The following is a 20,114-nucleotide window of genomic DNA, read 5'->3' on the forward strand; positions in this document are numbered from 1 at the left end:
GGACAAGCTCTATCCATGTAAAACCAACATTGATGTTCCTACTTCACGTGTCTAAGAGTAGGCTCCTCACACCTGACATTCACCTGGGAAATATGCTTGTTCTTGGTCTGTAGAAATAAAAGGCAAGATTTGGGGTGCTAAGCCCTCCAAAAACACAATCAATACTGTCACACACTCACTGTGTTAGTGAGTCCCTAGCTCAGTCAGATTCGGGAAGGAAAATGGTCGCTCTGCCTCTCAGGCCTCATCGATGTTCTCTCTCCCAGGAAGAAGAAAGGTAGGAAGACCTCAGGGCCCCATTTTCGTTCCCCATAAACATTCAACTATGCTCAACCAGGGCTAATGAGGCTGAAGGACTTTTAATGGTGTTTCACTGTGCCGTTATGTTTTAAGGAATGTTTTTAGCTTTCTACATTTGCCTGCGAGCAAATCATTTTAGGGGTACACTTTGATCAAAAGCATACATCAATAAATCCGGGTGATAATGACCTTTGCATTAATAACATCCTGAAATATTTGTCCCACAACTCTAGACAAGGCTTATGTCCCTTGTTTAAGATGGTGTTGGTACAAAGCTTGCAAGTGCTAATCAACCCAGTATTAGGAATGTTCTGATTTTCAGATTTGTCAGCAATTAGAGTTTATTCATGCTGTACCCAAAAGCCATATGTGAGAGCTTTATCTTTCTGAAAACCCAACATGAATTCTTACACATGAACATTTCATTCCTAGTCTCTGAAGAACTCCAGTAGTTCCCTCTGAATCCAGAGAATATAGTTTGGTATGACTGAAGAAAATGGTCCTTGAGTATAGAAATTGAATTATATTTATAGCCAAGTTAGCTACCACAGAAAGTCTCTCTCTCTCTTGTTTTCTCATATCACCTATGGTCCCCAAAATTGGAATTTCTTAACTTTATACCAATTTCACCCATCAGTTTGAGTCAAGGTGTCTGCCAGACCTTTTGCAAAGTCAAATCCTCAAGGGACAATGAAGATTTGCCACCACCAAGGTCAGGGTTGTAAACGGATGTGCTGTGGCCACATTAAAAGCAATTCCAGAAGAGGGAGTCCCAAAATACTCTAGATCATGGGTGGCAAAGTATGGCAGCCACCAAAGCCGGCTTTGGTGGCCGCCACTTGTTTCTGTACAACCTACAAACTAAGAATAGGTTTTTTTCGCATTTTTAAATGGTTGAAGAAAAAAATAAAGGAGAATTTTTATGGCATATGAAAGAAAATTACACGAGATTTAATTTTTAGTATCTGTAAATAAAGTTTTATTGGAACATAGCCATGCTCACTCATTTATGCATTATCTGTGGCCTCTTTCACACAAAAAGTGACCGAGCTGTGTCATCGCAACACAAAAAGTGACCGAGTTGAGTCATTGCAACACAAACTGTATGGCCATCAAAGCCCGAAACGGTCGCTCTCTGGCCCCTCTGTGATGGCTTCACTGAGATCCTGTAGGGCTGCTGTAGAAAAGACTACACTCATTTGAAAACACAGATTGTGAGAGGTATTGTTTAATCAGCCTCATGTCTGCACTCTCACTGGAGATAGTGCCAGTGCAACACCTCCTGGAGCGACAGAGGAAGTTTGTCCTCATTCACTGTCATCACCACTACTGGCTTGGGGCCCATCGGTGGGCCAGACACTGTCAAGCATACAGAGAAGCACACCTAATGCTTGAAAGCACAAGAACTAATTGTTTCTATTGTGGCAAAAATATACATAACATGAAAGTCACCATTTTAGCCATTCCTAAGTGTCTATTTCAATACAATTCAGTACATTTACAGTACTGTGCACCCATCACCACCATCCATCTCCAGAGCTTTCTCCTCCGCCCAGACTGAAACTCTGTCCACACTGACCACTAACTCCCCATCCTCTTTCCCAGCTCCTGGCAGCTGCCCTTCTACAATCTGTCCTTAAGAACTGGACTGCACCAGGCACCTGATGTAAGTGGAATCACACTTTTGTGTCCAGCTTATTTCACTTAGCATAATATCTTCAAAGAAGATCTCACTTTTTTTAAAAAAGATTTTTTTTTATTTTTAAGTAATCTCTACACCCAGTGTGGGTTTCTAACCCACAACCCTGAGATCAAGAGTCACACACTTCAGCAGAGCCAGCGAGGTGCCCTAGGAATGACTTTTATTGATGTTTCCCGGTTTAGGCAGAGTTTCACAAACATTATCTCACTTGTATTTGGCACAACTGTTTTATGAGGCAGGTTATTTTGATCTCATTAGAGCAAAGACTGTTGGTTAGCCCTGAAACCCCCCTGAGGTCACCCACAGGCGGATCCTGCACCTGCCTCATGGCTCCCTGGGCCTCTCTGCTTCAAGGTGTTCTCAACACAGGGCATGCCCAGAGTTGCTGAGAGTTGTCACTCCAAGAGTGACCCTCGCTTACAAGAGGCAGGACGCAGTGGCTCTGCACCACCTTCAGCCCTCCAGGTCTGAGGTGGATGACACATGTCTCTCAGGGGTGTCCACTGTTCTGGGCCCCTGTACTCACTAATCACTCTGAATTGGCTTCCTCTCTTTCCTGTCTGCGTATCTCAATCCCTCCCTCGCTCCTCAGGGTGACCTCCTAAATAAATTGCTTGCACCAAATCCTTGCCTCGGGATCTGCTTTGCAGGGAACTTGCTGACTCTCACACAACTGGTAGGTAGAAAGTCAGAGGTTAAGTTCTAGTTTTCTCACTCCAAGGGCAGGGCTCTTCTCTCTGCCTGCCTTACAGTAAAAGCAAAAGCGGTCTCTGCCTCAGGCATTCGGTTCTGGTGTTGGCTGAGGCCTTAGAAAGGGAGTGTTAACTCTCAGTTAATTCCTTCCTTGAATGACCTAAACCAGAGCTCCTTATAAAGATACTAATCTTGATCAGACTGCTTTGTAAAAGTGTTATACTTGGGGAACTGGTCCTATCTTCAGCAGGATGGAGCTGATGTGTCAAGACTGGTTATCGTTAAGTAAATTTGGAATTTATAGATTTACGGGGCACAGAAGACTGGAGAAGACAGAATAGTGACACACACATTTTCTGTATGATAAACAGAATACCCCAAACCTAACTGCCTTCCTTCGAAAACAATGTGTTTATCTACGTTGCTTAAAACTCACCAGCCTAGAGCTAAACTACATTTTCGTATAGAAGGGCATGTTTTGGGATCTGATTCTCAGTTTGGGGCTCCTCCAAAAAAGAGTTTCATCTGTGTCTGTACTTGCCTGTATCATTTGAATCATCAGCTTTCTGTTGGGTAAGATCTGTACTTCACACTGAGTCTCTTTGACATCTCAACTCTTTGTGTTAACACTCATATGTACACATTTAAAAATAATAATTAGCATAGGAAGATCTCCTTATCCAAGGATGACTAGTTTTAGTAAATGTTTGTTAAAAGGGAATCTTATTAAAATGAGACCAAAATTTCATAGTAAATCCTGGGGAAGTGGGGGTGGGAAGCTTAATACATTACCTCAAAAAGTAAAATTCAAATTATGAAAAAGTTTTTCATTTCGCCTTTATCAAAATTTATTATAATGTTGTGCACCTAAAACTAATGCAATGCTATCTGTCAATTATACGTCAATGAAACAGGAGGGGGGGCGCCTGGGTGGCGCATTCGGTTAGGCGTCCGACTTCAGCCAGGTCACGATCTCGCGGTCCGGGAGTTCGAGCCCCGCGTCGGGCTCTGGGCGGATGGCTCAGAGCCTGGAGCCTGTTTCCGATTCTGTGTCTCCCTCTCTCTCTGCCCCTCCCCCGTTCATGCTCCGTCTCTCTCTGTCCCAAAAATAAATAAAAACGTTGAAAAAAAAAATAAAAAAAAAAAAGAAACAGGAGGGAAAAAACTTGTAGTTTCAACCACATGCTGATTGGTTTAAGTGGGAAAACAGCAGTTGATTTTTGGCCTCTTGGAAAAGTTCATTCTCAAGAAGGTTCCTGTCAGAAGACAGTTGCCATGTTGTAAGAAACTCTAGCCACACCAAGAGGTCAAGTGTAAGAACTCTGGACAATCTCTCCAACTGAGCCCACGGCCATCTATCAACGCTAAGAGTGTGCCATCTTGGATGCCCCACCCTGTACAGCCTTCAGACCCCTGCTGCCTCCACCAACATCTGGCCGCAGCTACAAGAGACCCCAATTGGACAGCACACAGCTAAGCTCAGTCAACCCATAGATCCTTGAGAAGTGACAAATTTTCATGTTCAGTCACAGGAAAAAGTTAATAATTTTTGGAATAATTTTTCTGTGAAAATTGTACCTACCAAAATTGTACCTCACACAGGGGTGGGGGCTCCCCTTAGCCAAGGGCACCTTGAGTTCCCTCAGAGTAAAAAGGGAGCCTACGTGCAAAGAAATGCAGCTAGATCTATAGATGTGATATGGGTAAGATGTGGAAGATTTCTTCTAGTTGCTTCTATACTTGTGAAAAAGAAAGCAAACCATCAGCTGAGAGTAAGGGCAAGAAGGAGACAGTGAGAGACTGAGAAAGAGAAGGTGGGAAATGGCCACCCAGGAACTTGGGTCCCAGGAAAGTGCTCCTGAGTGGCTGACATATGAACAGGATGTAGATGGATAAATGAAGAGGGAAGAGCAATCTATGCAAAGGGAAGAGCATCGCTGGGGTGACAGGGTGACTATTGGTGTCATTCACTGAGAAAGGAATATAAAAAGAATGGTGCACCTGGCATCGAGTCCAAGTGTCCTTTAGGTGGTTGGATACACAGGACTGGAGCCCAGCAGAGTCTGGTCAATCAGAGGGATGAGAGCGTCGTGGATAGGTGAGCCATTATGGATCAAGAAAGCAAGGGAGAATGTGCAGAATGAGAGAGCAGAGGTCCAGCCTCTGAATCATGGAAAACACGATCATTTAAGGAAGGAGCAGGGAAGGGCAAGGGAAGAGGTGGAAAGCCTCCAAATCGGTAGGCTGGGATTAAAAATGAGAGCTAGAGGGAAAGTGGCCAACTAGAACTCAAGAAAAGAGATATTTTCAAAAAAATTATGAGCAGTGTGTCCGGTGCCACAGAAGGGGTAGGTAGAAAAGAGCCTGTCAGACACGGCAATATGGAGGTCACTCGTATTCCAAGCTGGGCTGGATTCTGTGTGGAGGGATGAACCATAGCTGAGAAAGTCCATACTGCAAGTGTGGAGGAGCCTTTCCAGAAGGTTGTCTGTGAAGAAAGGGAGATGAGACAGAAGCTGAATAGGACTAGAGGGATTGGCTTTTGTTTTTTGACGGTTGGTTTGTGTTAAGATGGGAGTGACCCGAGCTTGGGAGGGAGCATTGATCCCACCACCACAGCAAGTAAGGAGCGCCTGCTCCTCCAGGGGCTGGAGCCACAGCCACGAGCAAAAGGAAGTCCTGCCCTCCAGCAGCGTATCCTCCAGAATGCACAAACCTACAGAGGGACGAGCAACAGGACAATGCGATGAGCTCTGAGGAGAAACGGAGCCAGGTGGGGAGAGATGGGAGGCTGGTGGCCATGGGGGGGTGAGGGGGGTGGGGGGCACCTCCCTGCTGAGGTGACATCTGACCAGAAGCCTGAGGGAAGAGGGGAGGTGAGCAGGAACCTGGCGTGGGGGGAGGACAATCCAAGTAGAATGAACATCAAAGCTCATCAAAGTGAAAACCCATAGGTGGGAGGGCACTTGGCATCTTCACAGGATTCCTAGGAAGCAGGTGTGGCTGGAAGAGGATCCCCACTAACCCCAGGGAGAGTTAGGGGAGCTGGGTCATGTAGAAGCCTAGAGACCACTATCAGGACTTGGCTTTTTACAGAAAATAAAATAAATAAAAATAAAATAAAATAAATAAAATAAAACAAAACAAAATTTAAAAAGTAACATTGGTTGTTAATACAGGAGTAAGACTACTATCTGAGAGAGCAATGGACAGGAAAATGTGGAAGGGGAGAGAAATCTTCAGGCAAGAGAGAAAGAAAGGACAATGTTGGCGAGGTTACCCTGGACAGAGGAGAGCCTTGGAGAGTTGTTGCCTAATGGCCTTGATTGGCTTTCAGTAATCTATGAAGCAAGGTGGTGAGGAAAGAGTGGCAGTGGGGAGAAAGGTGTCAGATGGAGAGATGAGGAGGGAGAGGGTTTGGAAGAGCTGCCCAGGGATGATTCATGAAGAGGGACCAAGCTGTTAAGACCTTGACTGTGCAGAAGCCCTCCTCCACGAGTGACCTCCACAATGCCGTGTCCGATGGGCTCTTTTCTACCTACACCTTCTGTGGCACCGGACACACTGCTCACACTTTTCTTGAAAATATCTCTTTTCTTGAGTTCTAGTTGGCCACCTTCCCTCCAGCTCTCGTTTTTAATCCTAGCCTACAGATTTAGAGGCTTCCCACCTCTTCCCTTGCCCTTCCCTGCTCCTTCCTTAAATGGCCAGGGTTCTTTGTGCTGCTCGGCAGCCTGGTTTGGGTCAGGGACAACCAGACGAAGGGCAAATGGGGAGCAAGGGGGCAAGGGCAAGGGAATCAAGGGGGACAGTGAGAGTGACTGTGTCAGGGACACCAGAGGTCTCATTGCACAGAGACAGGGATGACACAGAGGGTACACGTAGATGTGGCACAGAGGTCAGGGACAGGTGGTCTCAGTGGGTAGAAGTTCAAGCCAGTGGGGGTCAGAAAGTGAATGATGTGAAGGACAGGAGATCACGATCAGAAGGCAGACCTGTGGGATTTTCGTTTGTGGGAGTAGATTGGTGAGTTGTTGTAAGGCTCAAGTGTAGCCCAGAAAGGAGAATAGCTGAGGTCACCGGCTCACCTCGCCACCTGATGGAGGCCAGTGGGGGACTTGTGGCGATACAAAATTGGACCACCACCCACGGCCAGGCTGGATGTCAGTGAGAATGGGTGTGGAGAGGAGGCCCAGGGACTCTGTTCCAAGAATCTTGAAGAATGTGATGACAGAAGACCAAAGACAATGGCATCAAAGAGAGAGGAGTGGGGTGGAAAGCAGGACCATGTGGATCTCCAAGGTCTGCTGCTCCAGCCAGCCCGTACAAGTGACAGCGACTGGCCCTGCTTCTCCCTCGCTGCCGCCTGCCTTTGCTCATGCCACACTCTTTTGGGGATCCCCTCCTCCCCGACCCACTGAAATCCTACCTGCCCTCAAGCAACAAAAGGACACCTCCATGAAACACTCCTTTTTTACTACACAAGGTGGGGTTTCACCTTCCTCTTGATGGCAACACCACTTTGTTTAGAACACTCCCCCAACATTGATCTGTGCCCATCTTGGAGCTGTAGATACACGTGTGCGTCTTCCTCTCTGATTCTAGAACACAGGGGCTTGTTCACATCATGGAGTTTAGCAGAGCAGACCGTCCAGGCATATTTGTTCCCTTCATCAAGGACAGTCATTATATCTGAACATGCTCCTCCCAGGCTCAGGGAATTCTCAGAAATGGCACCCCCTGGCCTACAATGACTCAGGCCAAGTGTCTAAATGCACAAGGGGTACAAATTAGCTAGTCAACTCTCCATATATGCATATTGACTTAAATCTTCTTGCTTGAGTTTTAATCTTATAGTTCACTTTAGGGAATGGGTTTAGGTAAGAGAGAGGAATTCATCCTTACAACACTGACAAACTGAATCCTACCTGTTTGCCAGGCCTTGCTCTTTAAAAGGTCAGAAGAATTTTTATATTTACGGTCACATTCAATTTCCCCACCTTATCTGCAAGAAGGCAATTGATGAAGGCTTCTTATGAGTTCATCGTATTTTCCGTGGGCGAAAACTCCTTGTTTCCCACGGGTCTTCAGGTTCCTCTTTGAGACCAAATATCCCTTTGAGATGAGATGAGGCAGATCCCTTTCTATTGCCCCAGAGGCCAGCACAGCACTGGGAGGATGGTGGCAAACAGAGGAGAGAGCTCTGACCTCCGTATTCTGTTCTGTCCCAGGGAAGATGCTCTGTTTTCCATCAAAAACAAGATCATTCTAAATGTCAGTGCTCCACACCCATCTGGGGTCCTGAAAGCAAGCTGCCTGGTTTCTGAATCAGATGTCATCCCCCACAGAAGAGCCGCTTGCCTCCAAAGTCGGCTGGGCGGGAGGGACTCAATCATCTCCCCCAATGAAGTTGCCCCCATGATCAGCTCACACGCAGTCATTTCTTTCAAAGTCAGAAAATGGAGATGAAGCAGACAGCAACAGAGAACCCTTTCATCACAGCGTCTCTGACCCTTCGGAGACAAACGGTTAAGACAAATCCTAATGGGCTCATTTATGGGAGTGAATAGTTTACTCCCCTAGACCCACACAAAGCATGGCCACTTTCATGGGGCACCTAGAAGGGGCAGAATGAGATGAAACGTAGTAACGTAGTCTATGGGCCACTGTGGGTTTCACGGGTGAAACCCAGGACACACTGTCTAAAGACTCAGACACAAGTCATGGCAAGCAAGCAGAGCACTAAGGTACTGACAAAGCCCTGCAAAGATTTTCTTGGGAAAAATGCCCAGGGCCCCTCCGAGATGTGGCCACTCACATCAGCCCCTGCTGTGGTGCCTTCTCCCAAGACTAGAGCAAAGAAGTGCTCAGGAGGAGAGGAAGTCCGAAGCACAGAAACCTGCATCTGGCTGCAGGTGAGAACCTTGTGGCCATAAATAACCCATCACTTCATCATTTCATTTCATGGGGGTGGGATGGGAGGCTCCAAAAGCACAATCACCCTCACAAAGTCATGAATTGAGTTCCATTCATGAAAACTTATATCAAGCAAAGGATTTCCCAACAGACTTTCATTACATCAGGCATTCCCACAGAGGGAAGGAAAAGTCATGTGAAACTCCTCTACTGGTGGCCAAATGTGTTTCTTCACAACCTCAGGTGATGCTCTAACACATGGCTAGTTGGATGTTATAACATCTGCAGATGTTTTCAGTAGAGGTGCCGTGCTGTGAAAGGTTTTCACGCTTCAAGCAGACAGAAGACCTTCATAAATTTACATTTAACATTTGAAAACACACAGCAATATTTGTATATAATAGAGCTGTGTGTGTGTCTGCACGCACGCGTGCATGTATGTGTATGTGTTACAAATCAGAAGAGTGTATTTCTTCTTCCACTTCAAGGAGTGAGGAAAAGACTAACATTTATTGAACGTTGACAATGTGTCAAGCGCTATTCACACTGTATCTCCCCATTTTATCCTCACTACAAGCCTGGGGACTATTACTATTAAACATTTTATAAGAGAGGAAATGGGGTTCTGAGAGGTCAAACCACTTGCCTGAGGTCACACAGGCAGCAAATGACAGGGTCGATCTGACTCCAAAGCCCATGTTCTTCCTGCCATATCGCTCCACCTTCTCAAGTTCCAGCAAGTGCTTTCATTAACTTTTCCTGTACTCATCTGTAAACCTTCCTGCTAGAGTAGTTTCTACAGTTCATGGGGAAATGTTGCTGGAAGAGCTGAGGAGGAACAAAATGTTTTTTTATAGGTACAGAAATGATAGAGGTCCGACACATTTTTAGGCTTTTTCAGAAGATACAGTGCAAGAATACAGTCTAGCCTCCTCATTAGTCTCTCATGCACATGGGATGGGGTGTCCTTCTGTGTCTTGTTTAGGACATATGGAAGTGGTATTCCAAGCACAAGGTACAAATGATCTGTGTCCCACCATTTTGTCCACTGTTCCCTGCCACGGTGCTCAGACCACAGTCTCAATCGTGGTGGTGTTGCCATTGTCTCCCTGGCGCCTGGGTTGCATTTCATCTTTGAAAGCCCTGGTCAGAACCACTTTTAAGGACTCCTTGAACCGCTTCTTCCTACTACTGCCCACAAAGAAGTAAATAAAAGGGTTGGCGCTGCTGTTGATGGTGGAGAAGAGAAGAGAAATGTCGTGCAAGTTCCCGAAGGCTGACCAATACTCATAATACAGCAGGTAGAGGAGCCTCATGGGCATGGCGAAAATGAGGAATATGATGATGGTGACCATGATGACTATGTACAGCTTTGAGGAATGGGCCGTCCACGTGTTCTTGCGGATCTTAATCACCAGGATGGTGCTGGACACCACCATGAGAGGAGTAAAGACCAGGAAGCTCAGGGTGGCTATAAAGATGATCACCGCCCTGCAGTCACTTCGAGAGTGACCCTGTCTTTCACTGTCAATGCACATGACATATTCCATGGTGGTCACTAAGCATGACAGTGCCCACAGGAGGGCACAGACAAACGCCGACTGGTGCTTGGGGCGATGGCATCGGTACCAGATGGGGTACAGGACAGACAGGCACCTCTCCACGCTAATGGCCGTCAACAGATAGAGGCCCGTGTTGTAGCCAAACAGAAACGTCACCGATAATGTGACAATCGTGTAGTAATAGCCAGAAGAGAGCTCATAATCTAAAGCATAGTCGACTGACAGAATAAAAATACAAAAGAGCAGTGAGATGTCTGCTATAGACAAGTGGGTGATGTAGACGGTGAAGGGGTTTCTTTTCATCCGGAAGCAGAGGAACCAGAGGAGGAGCCCATTTTCAACAAAGCCCAGAGGGGAAATGCTCATAATCACCCAATGCACGACCGGGATTTCCCGATGCAGGTCCCCGACCGAGGTGTTCCTGGCAATCGAGGTGTTCATGGACTTCTCATCAACAGACGATGTCATGTTCGACACCTCCATGAGGAGGCTGGGGGGCAGGGGCTCTTCAGGTAATTTTCTGTAAACAAGTAAAACAAAAACACACCATGAAAAGTGATGCATTGGGGTAGCAGGGAGAATCTCAGCTATGGGTCATAAACTTCATGTTGCTAACAAATATGTTTAGACTGTACAACTGTCTCTCTGACAATGGTAAAACTAGACATTTCTGCAGAAAAGAGAACTGACTTAATGACTTGTTGATCCTCCAATAGCCCTTAATCCTGTATTATTGTTTGCTTGTGGCTCAGGGCCAACAGGGATCCAACAAAGAAGAGAGGGGCAGAACTCTTGGGGTCCATTTCCCCTCTGGCCCAACTTTCTGAATGGCATTTTGAAAATCAATCATCTCCCATCACTCTGTCTCCCATCCTGAGGAACCAGATTGATCGCGTTCACATGCAAAGACAAAATATATGTGTGGTCCATGTTGTCATTGCTATTATTTTTTTGATGCAGAAAGTGCCACAAGCAATGCGTAAATGATCGGGAAGAGGTACCCAAATTATGTTCAACAGTGTTCCAATATTTTTGAAAGTGTGAACAATTAGAAGGCATTTTTGTCTTATGCGGTTTCAATACCTGTGGCAAAACCAGACACATATCCAGCCTGGGTGTGTGGTGCAAGCCAACGTGCCCTGAGGGACAGATAGTGAGCCTTTGTGAGGTGTGGTCGTCTCCCCACAAGGCACAGGCCAGACCATGCAGGAAAACACTACCGATGTTCAACAAAGCACTCACTTGAAACCAATAAAAATGCTAAATATTTGAGACTGCAAAGCAAAGATTCTCAGAAACTTTCTATCACACTTTTATGAATTGTGAACTAAATGTATGCACAGGCCCCGCCCTCATCCTGTTACGTAACACACAGATGCCACTTCCTCCCCCTCGACAAAGGACAAGGTAGGCAGCCACAGATACCCTCGCCCTGGTGCCAACTTTAACTTGTCCTTGACCTTCTGTTGTGGTCATCAAACCGTTGTCATTTTGACGGTAGTCGTGAAACACTGTTCCTTCTTTGCTTTTTGAACTTTGACCTTGTAGGCCAGGGTCCCTACAAGTGCAAAATAATTAACCTTAAGGAAGTTGATCAAACCAATATTTTAAATTAATAGAAATCTGCCCTTTTCTCACTAGCTTCCCTGAGGCAGAACAGTACAGGATGTGATATTTTATGAAGTTTGCACATCTCAATGACATGATATTTTGGGACTGAGCACAACTCCAGCATCAGCACGGCCTCGTGTTTTGAGCACAGTGCAGCTGCGCCTGAAACCCAGATGAGCAGGCAGCCTGCTGAGAAGGACAGTTACCTCCCCAGAGCTGTGATCCAGGAACCCAGGGGCCCTCTGCCTCCACTGTCCCCATCCCCCATCTCCTAACACTTCCCTTAGCTGCTCTGATAAGGGAGGGGAAATTATTTTTACTAGGGCAAGCTCTCCTTTCATTGCCTAATTAAACAGAAGATATAGACCCAATACCCCCAGGAGCCCAACACAAGGACCAGAATTCAGAATACCATGGCACGGTTGGCCGGAGATCTGCTATAGAGACCAGCCTTTGCTAGAAGTTTGTAAATAAGACAGTCGCGTTCCCCAAATTCATTCACCAAATATTTATTCAGTGCCAGCTTCCTGCCGGGCACTGTTCTACATGCTGGGACACGGCAGTGAATGAAACGAAGCACTACCCTCTTGGAGTTTATTTTCCACCAGGAAGGTGGTCAATAGCCAAACAGCAACAACAAATACAAAGATGCCAGGTCCTAATAAGTGCCACACAGAAAAGTAAAGCATGGACCATGCACGAACCGGAATGTGGTTGTGAGGCAGCATGACATGGTTGGATTCTGGGTGCAATTTAGTTTGTTGATGGCTGAGATGTGTTAGTAGAGAGAGAAGGAGTTTTAAGCCATTTGATGAATGGACAGGGTGCAGGTGGAATAGGTTAGGAAAGGCATATTAAGTGTGAAATGCCTATGGAATAGCCAAATAGGATGTCTAGTAGCATCAGGAGTTGGGGAGACAGGCAGAGGCTGGGGATAAAAATGCGGGTATTGTATGCAACCAGGTGAGATTTAAAATCATGAGGCTAAGTGAGATTATCTAGGAAATTTAGGTAAGTAAAAGGGAGAAAAGGTCCAAAGACCAGTCCTTGGGGCACTTCAAAGTTTACAGGCTGGGGAGATGAGAACGAAGCAAAAGAAACAAGAAGGATCTGGCAGAGAGGGAAGGGACAGCCGAGGGAGAGTGGTGTCCAGGGAGCAAAGGTGGCTCAAGGTGTTTCAACTGCGCTAGCTTCTGGTCCAAGTTCAGATTACATGAGAATTGGGAGTGGACCGCTAGAGCAGAGTCATTGTTGACCTTGAGGAGAGCAGTTTCGGCAGAGTAGAGAAAACGAAAGCCTGGTTAACCAACATGGCTTCCAGGGAGGAGGGGAGAGGGTGCAGATGGTGAGTACAGACAACCCTCTTGAGGAACCTGAATGTAAATTCAAGCAGAAATGGAGCGGTAACTGGAGAGGGCTGCGGGAGTTCTGGGAGAGTTGATAAGCTAATAAGAATTTTCCAGGAGGAAAGAAACCATTGATGATTCATGGCTTTGGGGTCTAGAGCTTGGTGGAGCTGCGGGCTTTCAATGGTAGCATGATTGATTCATCAGAACAGAAGAAAAGGCAGGGTTTGCAGCTAGGCGGGCAGGCTGATGGCGGGAGTGTTAGAAGTGGAAGAAGTTCTCTATTGAATGTACAGTGTCTCTTTTTTTCAGCAAAGATAGAAGCCGGATCATCAGCTAAGAGTGAGGAGAGGCGGACAGTTTAAGGAGAGAGGGCAGCACACAAAATAATTCAGGGAAAAGGGGAAAGGAATAAGGAAATGCACAAAGAGTGAGATTTCAGGCAAAACTTAGAGCCCACCTAGGCTGGTGCTCACGAATTTAAAACTTCAGCATGACACATGCCTTTCTCCAGCTACAGTTCAGCTGTCCAGGTGGGCGCGTGGTGAAGGACGGAAGTCGGATTTAGCCAGGGCTAGGGTTTTACTAGGCTGGTGCAGTGTGGGAAGGAGAGGCATCAATGGGATTACACCACACGGAAGGGAATGGCTACAATGACGGACTATGGAACCTTAACGGGGTTGGGAGAAAGGTGATGTCATGAGAGAGAGGACAGTGACCAGGACATAGGAGCCATCTGATAGATCCCAGTGCTATCAGAGGATTTTAAAGCCCAAGTACTAAAGGTAGGCAACTGGAAAATAGCCTATGGGGGTGGGAGAAAGGGAGGCTTGAGACCAAGGCAGTGCAGTGTGGGGGCTTTCGCTATTGACAAATGTAGAGCATGACGGTGGGAAGGAACGGCTGAGGGAGAGTGGGGGACAAGGTCACATGAGATGAGGTCAGGACCTGGAGCCAGGGCTTTGGAAGAAATACCTGCCCGAACATTGAAATGACTAGGAAATAGTGGAATATGGTTAGGGGAAAAAAGAAAAGAAAAGAAAAGAAAAGACAAGACTGAGCTAAGGTGCTAAAATCTTCCTGGAATTTGGGAGCACAACCCAGGGGTGTGCAAATGGTCACCACGAGGAGGGTCACAGGTAACATAGTTGAATGGCAGGTGCTTCAGAGCTGGGGATTTTGTTGTTAGGGGTGGTGTTTTAGAGGCAGAGAAGAGGAAACAGAATAGTCCTGAATAGAAAAAGGTAGAGGGTAAGAAGGGTCTAGATTGGCACCATCCAGTAGACCTATAATGTAAGCCACATGTCTAATTTAAATTTTTCTAGTAGCCACATACAAAAAACTAACAAGAAACAGGTGAAATGAATGTGAATAACCATTTTGTCTGACCCAGTGTGTCCAAAATACTATTTCAACATGTAATCAATATAAAAAATATTAATGAATATTTTATGATCTGGTTTTCACAGTGAGTCTTTATTTTTTTTTCAACGTTTTTATTTATTTTTGGGACAGAGAGAGACAGAGCATGAATGGGGGAGGGGCAGAGAGAGAGGGAGACACAGAATCGGAAACAGGCTCCAGGCTCTGAGCCATCAGCCCAGAGCCCGACGCGGGGCTCGAACTCACGGACCGCGAGATCGTGACCTGGCTGAAGTCGGACGCTTAACCGACTGCGCCACCCAGGCGCCCCTCACAGTGAGTCTTTAAACCCTCATGTGTGTTTTACCCTTACGGCACATCTCCCATCATACTGGCCATGTTTCACAGGCTCAACAGCCACGTGTGGCCAGTGGCCACTATACTGGACAGCCCAGGTTGCAAACCATCACAAAACCAAAATACCTTGTACAAGGAAGCCAAATGTGTTCATCTGTTAACAACAAACGTAAACCAAAGACTAGAAAGGTGAAATCAGAACTTTTCTAATTTCTAATTGAATTCTCATCAGCATTCCTAAGAAAATTGATAAGAACATTTTGCTCACTCGGGCTCACATCGTGGAACATGTCACAGACCACAGCATCATTCAGCTTTCTTTCAGCTACTCATTATGTGCGGGATTGCTGTCATATACTGCGCATACAAGCCAGTTAGGAAAGGCATTTCGACACATGAGATCGAATTGCATTTTTCTTCCACAGTCAAACCAAAGTAACCAAATTCACTCTCTGGAGACAGATCACCCTCTCTCCATTTTTCAACATTTAGGTTTTGGTCACTTTACAAAGTGTTAAGGATGAAGAAATAAGACATGGCCCTCGGTACCATACTGTAGGGGAGACAGGCAGAACGAAACCTAATTTAATACAGGAAAGGGAATGAAGGAGAACTTGACCACATGCCAGGCAGACGTGCAGCAGGAGGCAGCGTCTCGGGCTTTCCAGGAAGGCTTTCCAGGGCTGGGCTTTGAAGGGTCTGTAAGAGTTTGGTAGCCGAGGGAGGGAAGAAAGGCATTTTAAGAAAAAGGAACAGGGGCGCCTGGGTGGCTCAGTCAGTTGAGTGTCCGACTCTGATTTCGGCTCAGGTCATGATCTCACAGTTTGTGAGTTTGAGCCCTGCATCGGGCTCCACGCTGACAGTGTGGAGCCTGCTTGGGATTCTCTTTCTCCTTCTCTCTGGGTGCCCCACCCTCAAAAAAATAAATTAATTAAAAAAAAAAAAAAAGAAAGAAAGAAAGAAAAGAAAAAGGAACCGATGGACAGAGCCTGGAGGCAGGAGGGCCTAGGATGTTGGGGTGGGGTTCGAGAAGTCTGGAGGACGCTGGGCAGAGAGGCATGACCTTGCAAGGATATGAATGAATGGACAGCCAGGTTATGATGCTTCTCTAAACATCAGGCTTCTTTTTTTTTTTTTTTAATTTTTTTTTTCAACGTTTATTTATTTTTGGGACAGAGAGAGACAGAGCATGAACGGGGGAGGGGCAGAGAGAGAGGGAGACACAGAATCAGAAACAGGCTCCAGGCTCTGAGCTGTCAGCCCAGAGCCCGACGCGGGGCTCGAACTCACGGACCGCGAGATCGTGACTTGGCTGAAGTCGGACGCTTAACCGACTGCGCCACCCAGGCGCCCCTGCATCAGGCTTCTTCTACAGGCTCTGCTTATCCAGCTTGATGCTTAAAATTTTCCTGGGATTGCTTATTAAAAATGCAAGTTCCAAGACCCCACTGTTTCAGAAAGTCTGGGGTGGGGCCCTAGAAGCTGCAATTTCATAGCCTAGGGGATTCTGATGTGGGTGGGCCATAGGCCATGGTTTGACACCCTCTGCCGTTGGCACTAGGGAGCCATGAGAGGTTTCAGCACAGGGCTGGGATATGTCCTGAGCAGTGTTTTGGAAAGGTTGCCCTGGTCCTAGTCTAAAGGCTGGATAGAGGGGGAAGATGGATGGGACAAAGAAGCCAGCAGGGGCTGTTGCGAAGTCCTACAGAGAAATAAGGAGGGGACAGATTCCAGAGACGTTTCAGAAAAAAAGCAGGCAGGCCTCAGGGACCGTGAAGGGGACAAGAGAAAGAAGGGTCAGGGAACTAAGCGTTCCATCTGATGGGGCTGCGTCTGTGTCTGAGAGCAGGACCGGGGCGTGGGGTGGGGGTGGGGAGGGACAGCGGCCTGAACAGTGTGGGGAACAGAGAGCTTGGGGTGCCGAGCACTACGAACGCAGTGTGGGAAGGGCGTGTCAGGGCAGGTTCCGGGGGTCCGCGTCACCGCGTGCCCTGCTCCCGAGGGCCTGCATTTTTCAATAAGCAGAACGTCATTAAACAAAAGGTAATAGACACACACGGGAGATCTTTAGAACATTATTTATCACTGTGCTTTTGCCTGACTGTGAATTTCAAATGCAGGAACAACCAAAGGCCTGCCCGTCTTCCATTCCCATGACCCTGGCCTGGACCCTCGGGAGGCATCTCCTCACCTCCTGGCCCCCCTTGTTCCCTGCGCCAGCCACCCAGTGCTCCCCTCGCCCACTCTGGAGCCACGTGCTCATTGCCTCTGTGGCCAGACACTGCTCCTTAGAGCAGAGTTAAAATCGTATCTCCTCCACTAACCTGCGAACTCATGGAAAACAGGGTTTTATTGTATTCACGTCTGAATCCCTAGCACTTGCACGCGGGAGGCATCCAATGGAAACTTCCTGAATTATTCCAAGAAATAAACCCCATCGCAGTGGTCCTGAAGAAATCACCCAAGAGAGAAAGCCACAACCTCCAGCCCAGGACATGCCAGTTAATAGAAAGTTCTGCAGTGGTCAAAGTGTAACGTGTTGAATCGCAAAAATCCCGAGGCAGTTATTTATTGTGATGTGATTAGAAAGCTAATAAAAATCCCATAAAAACAAATTCTCAGTAAAAACTAATGGTAGCTCTCCACATGATTTTGTTAGGGTGGGGTTTATTTTATTTTATTTTTTATTTTTGTTAATGTTTATGTATTTTTGAGAGAGAAAGAGACAGAGACAGAGCACGAGCAGGGGAGGGGCAGAGAGAGAGGAAGACACAGAATTCGAAGTAGGCTGCAAGCTCTGAAGGGTCAGCACAGAGCCCGACGCAGGGCTTGAACCCAGGAACCATGAGATCGTGACCTGAGCTGAAGTTGGACGCTTAACTGACTGAGCCACCCAAGCGTCCCGAGTGGGGTTTATTTTAAAGGACACATTGCTGGGGTGCATGGGTGGCTTAGTCAGTTAAACGTCCGAGTTTAGCTCGGGTCATGATCTCACTGCTCGTGGGTTCAAGCCCCGCATCGGGCTCTGTGGTGACAGCTTGGAGCCTGGAACCCACTTTGGAACCCTCTCTCTCTGCCCCTCCCCCGCTTGTGTGCGCACTCGTTCTCGCTCTCTCTGTCTCTCTCTCTCTGTCTCTCTCTCTCTGTCTCTCTCTCAAAATAAATAAACATGAAAAATATTTTTAAACAATAATAAAGGACACATTGCTATCATCGCACTCCTGGTCTTACCAGACCAAACTGAATTTCAGCCCCTCCAGGGCTGACGGCAGTTGGCAAGACGGGCCTTGGATGCAGCTGGTCCAACCTGCTCTCTGCCTACCCCCGCTTCCCCGGGGTTCCTCGGTAATTTGTACTTCGTCCCTCTCTCTTGCTGGCTGGCTAGGACATCGCAGTAGGGCTGGATGAGGAGTGTGGAAGGGTCGTCGCTGACCGACAGAACGAACGGCCTCGCTCAGAGTAACACACAGGTGAGTTCTCGGAAAGCAGCGAAGACAAAGGATCTGCAGCGCAGGATGCACCCCGAGAGTAGCTTGTCTCCGTGTCAACCCAGTGCTAGAGCTGTGCACTCTGTCCAGACACGCAAATCACTTTTTTGTGTGTACGGCTCGTTTTCAGAGAGAGAGATCGTGTTTGCAGTGGTGCCTGTTACGTGGCAGCGACAGGACGGGGAGGAAGGCGAGCTCATCCCTACAGCCCCCTGTGCCCGGACGCGGTCAGTAACCAGCACCACGTAGGATGGGGGTCAGATGGGACCTCGAGGTGACTGGGTGATGGCACCCGTAAGGGTAAACACCACTGGAGGCATCGAGAAGCACCTTCCTACCCTCTCCTTCTCGCAGAAGATCCCCTACGGAAAAAGCGGTACATTAGAGGGCATCATTGCCCCCTTTTCACAGGGGAAAAATTAAGGATTAATGAGTAGGCCAAGTTCAGAACCACTGTGTCACACAACTCCACGAGCCCCTACCACTCACCCCTCCCCATGTCTGTGCCCCTGGGACCCTGCAGGGCATCTGGGCTGAAAGCTCCTGGGATCCTGATCCCAGAGCTGGCCAGGCCTGGAGCCCAGGGTCCGATCAAGCTGAGCCGGTCTCCCACTTAAAGAAGTCTGGGGGGGGGGGGGGGGGGGGGAGCGCCTGGTGGCTCAGTCAGTTAAGCGTCTGACTTCGGCTGAGGTCATGATCTCATGGTTCATGAGTTGGAGCCCCGCATTGGGCTCTGTGCTGACAGTGTGGAGCCTGCTAGGAATTCTCTCTTTCTCTCTCTGCCTCTCTCTCTCTCTCTCAAAATAAACTTAAAAAAAGAAGAAGAAGAAGAAGTCTGAAACCCCTGGTCTGACCAAACCCCCTCGTTTTACAGACCCGGAAATGGAAGCCCACCATGGAGACTGTGAGAGGCCATCTAACACCCAGTTGGAGGGAACCCTGTAGCTGGGAGCTCCTGATTCTGACTCCCTACCGCCTCCCCCTCTGCCCTGGGGCTGGACCCTATTTTTAAGACTTTACCTTTTATAGCCCGATCTTGTCTGCCTCCACTCTTCCTACTCAAGGAATTGAAAGCATCAGATTCTCCAATGTGATAGGGGATTGTTTTTCCCCAATGACTTGATTACTTTCCGATTGTGACTTGGCCAGGGTAGGACCTGGTGGCTGTGCGCTCTCTGAGTTCAAATTCCCCTGGGAGCAAAGTAGCCCCACACTCTGGTTGAACTGCCCTGCTGTAGACAAGGGCTTGGCCGCTAATTTATGGTTCATCTCAACACAAAATGGGGGTATTCTTTTTTAAGTTTACTTATTTTGAGACAGAGAGAGAGAGAGAGAGAGAGAACCAGGGGGCAGGGGCAGAAAAAGAGGGACAGAGGATCTGAAGCGGGTTCTGCGCTGACAGCAGAGGGCCCAATTCAGGGCTTGAACCCATAAGCCCTGAGCCCAAGTCAGACAAATAACTGATTGAGCCACCCAGACACCCCTCCCCGCAAAATGGGGGTATTTTTAAAAATGTGATTGCCCTTTTCGCTAATTATAAAACAATTTGTTCATTAAATGTATGTGCTCATTGAAGAACATTTGGAAAATTCAGTGGGGGAAAACCACATATAAAACTACTCATCAAAATTAATCTGATTTAACATGTTGGGATATTTTCTTTTAGTCTTGCTTCTGTGCCTCACACACGGTCCTTTTTAAAATTGAAATGAGGGGCGCCTGGGTGGCGCAGTCGGTTAGGTGTCCGACTTCAGCCAGGTCACGATCTCGCGGTCCG

The 20,114-nt window shown here is 47.4% G+C and overlaps 1 protein-coding gene across 1 annotated transcript in view; it reads right to left on the reverse strand.

The window, feature by feature from the left end:
• Nucleotides 1–3,851: 3,851 nt before the first annotated feature.
• MAS1 (MAS1 proto-oncogene, G protein-coupled receptor) overlaps nt 3,852–20,114 on the reverse strand; it is a 24,232-nt gene continuing 7,969 nt past the window's right edge. Inside the window, exon 2 of the mRNA XM_040448725.1 lies at nt 3,852–10,693. Within this exon, the coding sequence (XP_040304659.1) occupies nt 9,679–10,656 (978 nt within the window). The 5' untranslated portion in view covers nt 10,657–10,693 and the 3' untranslated portion in view covers nt 3,852–9,678. The remainder of the gene's footprint in view (nt 10,694–20,114) is intronic.

Source organism: Herpailurus yagouaroundi, unplaced genomic scaffold (assembly GCF_014898765.1).
Source record: "Herpailurus yagouaroundi ecotype Mexico unplaced genomic scaffold, PumYag 198, whole genome shotgun sequence".
Classification (NCBI taxonomy): Eukaryota; Metazoa; Chordata; class Mammalia; order Carnivora; family Felidae; genus Herpailurus; species Herpailurus yagouaroundi.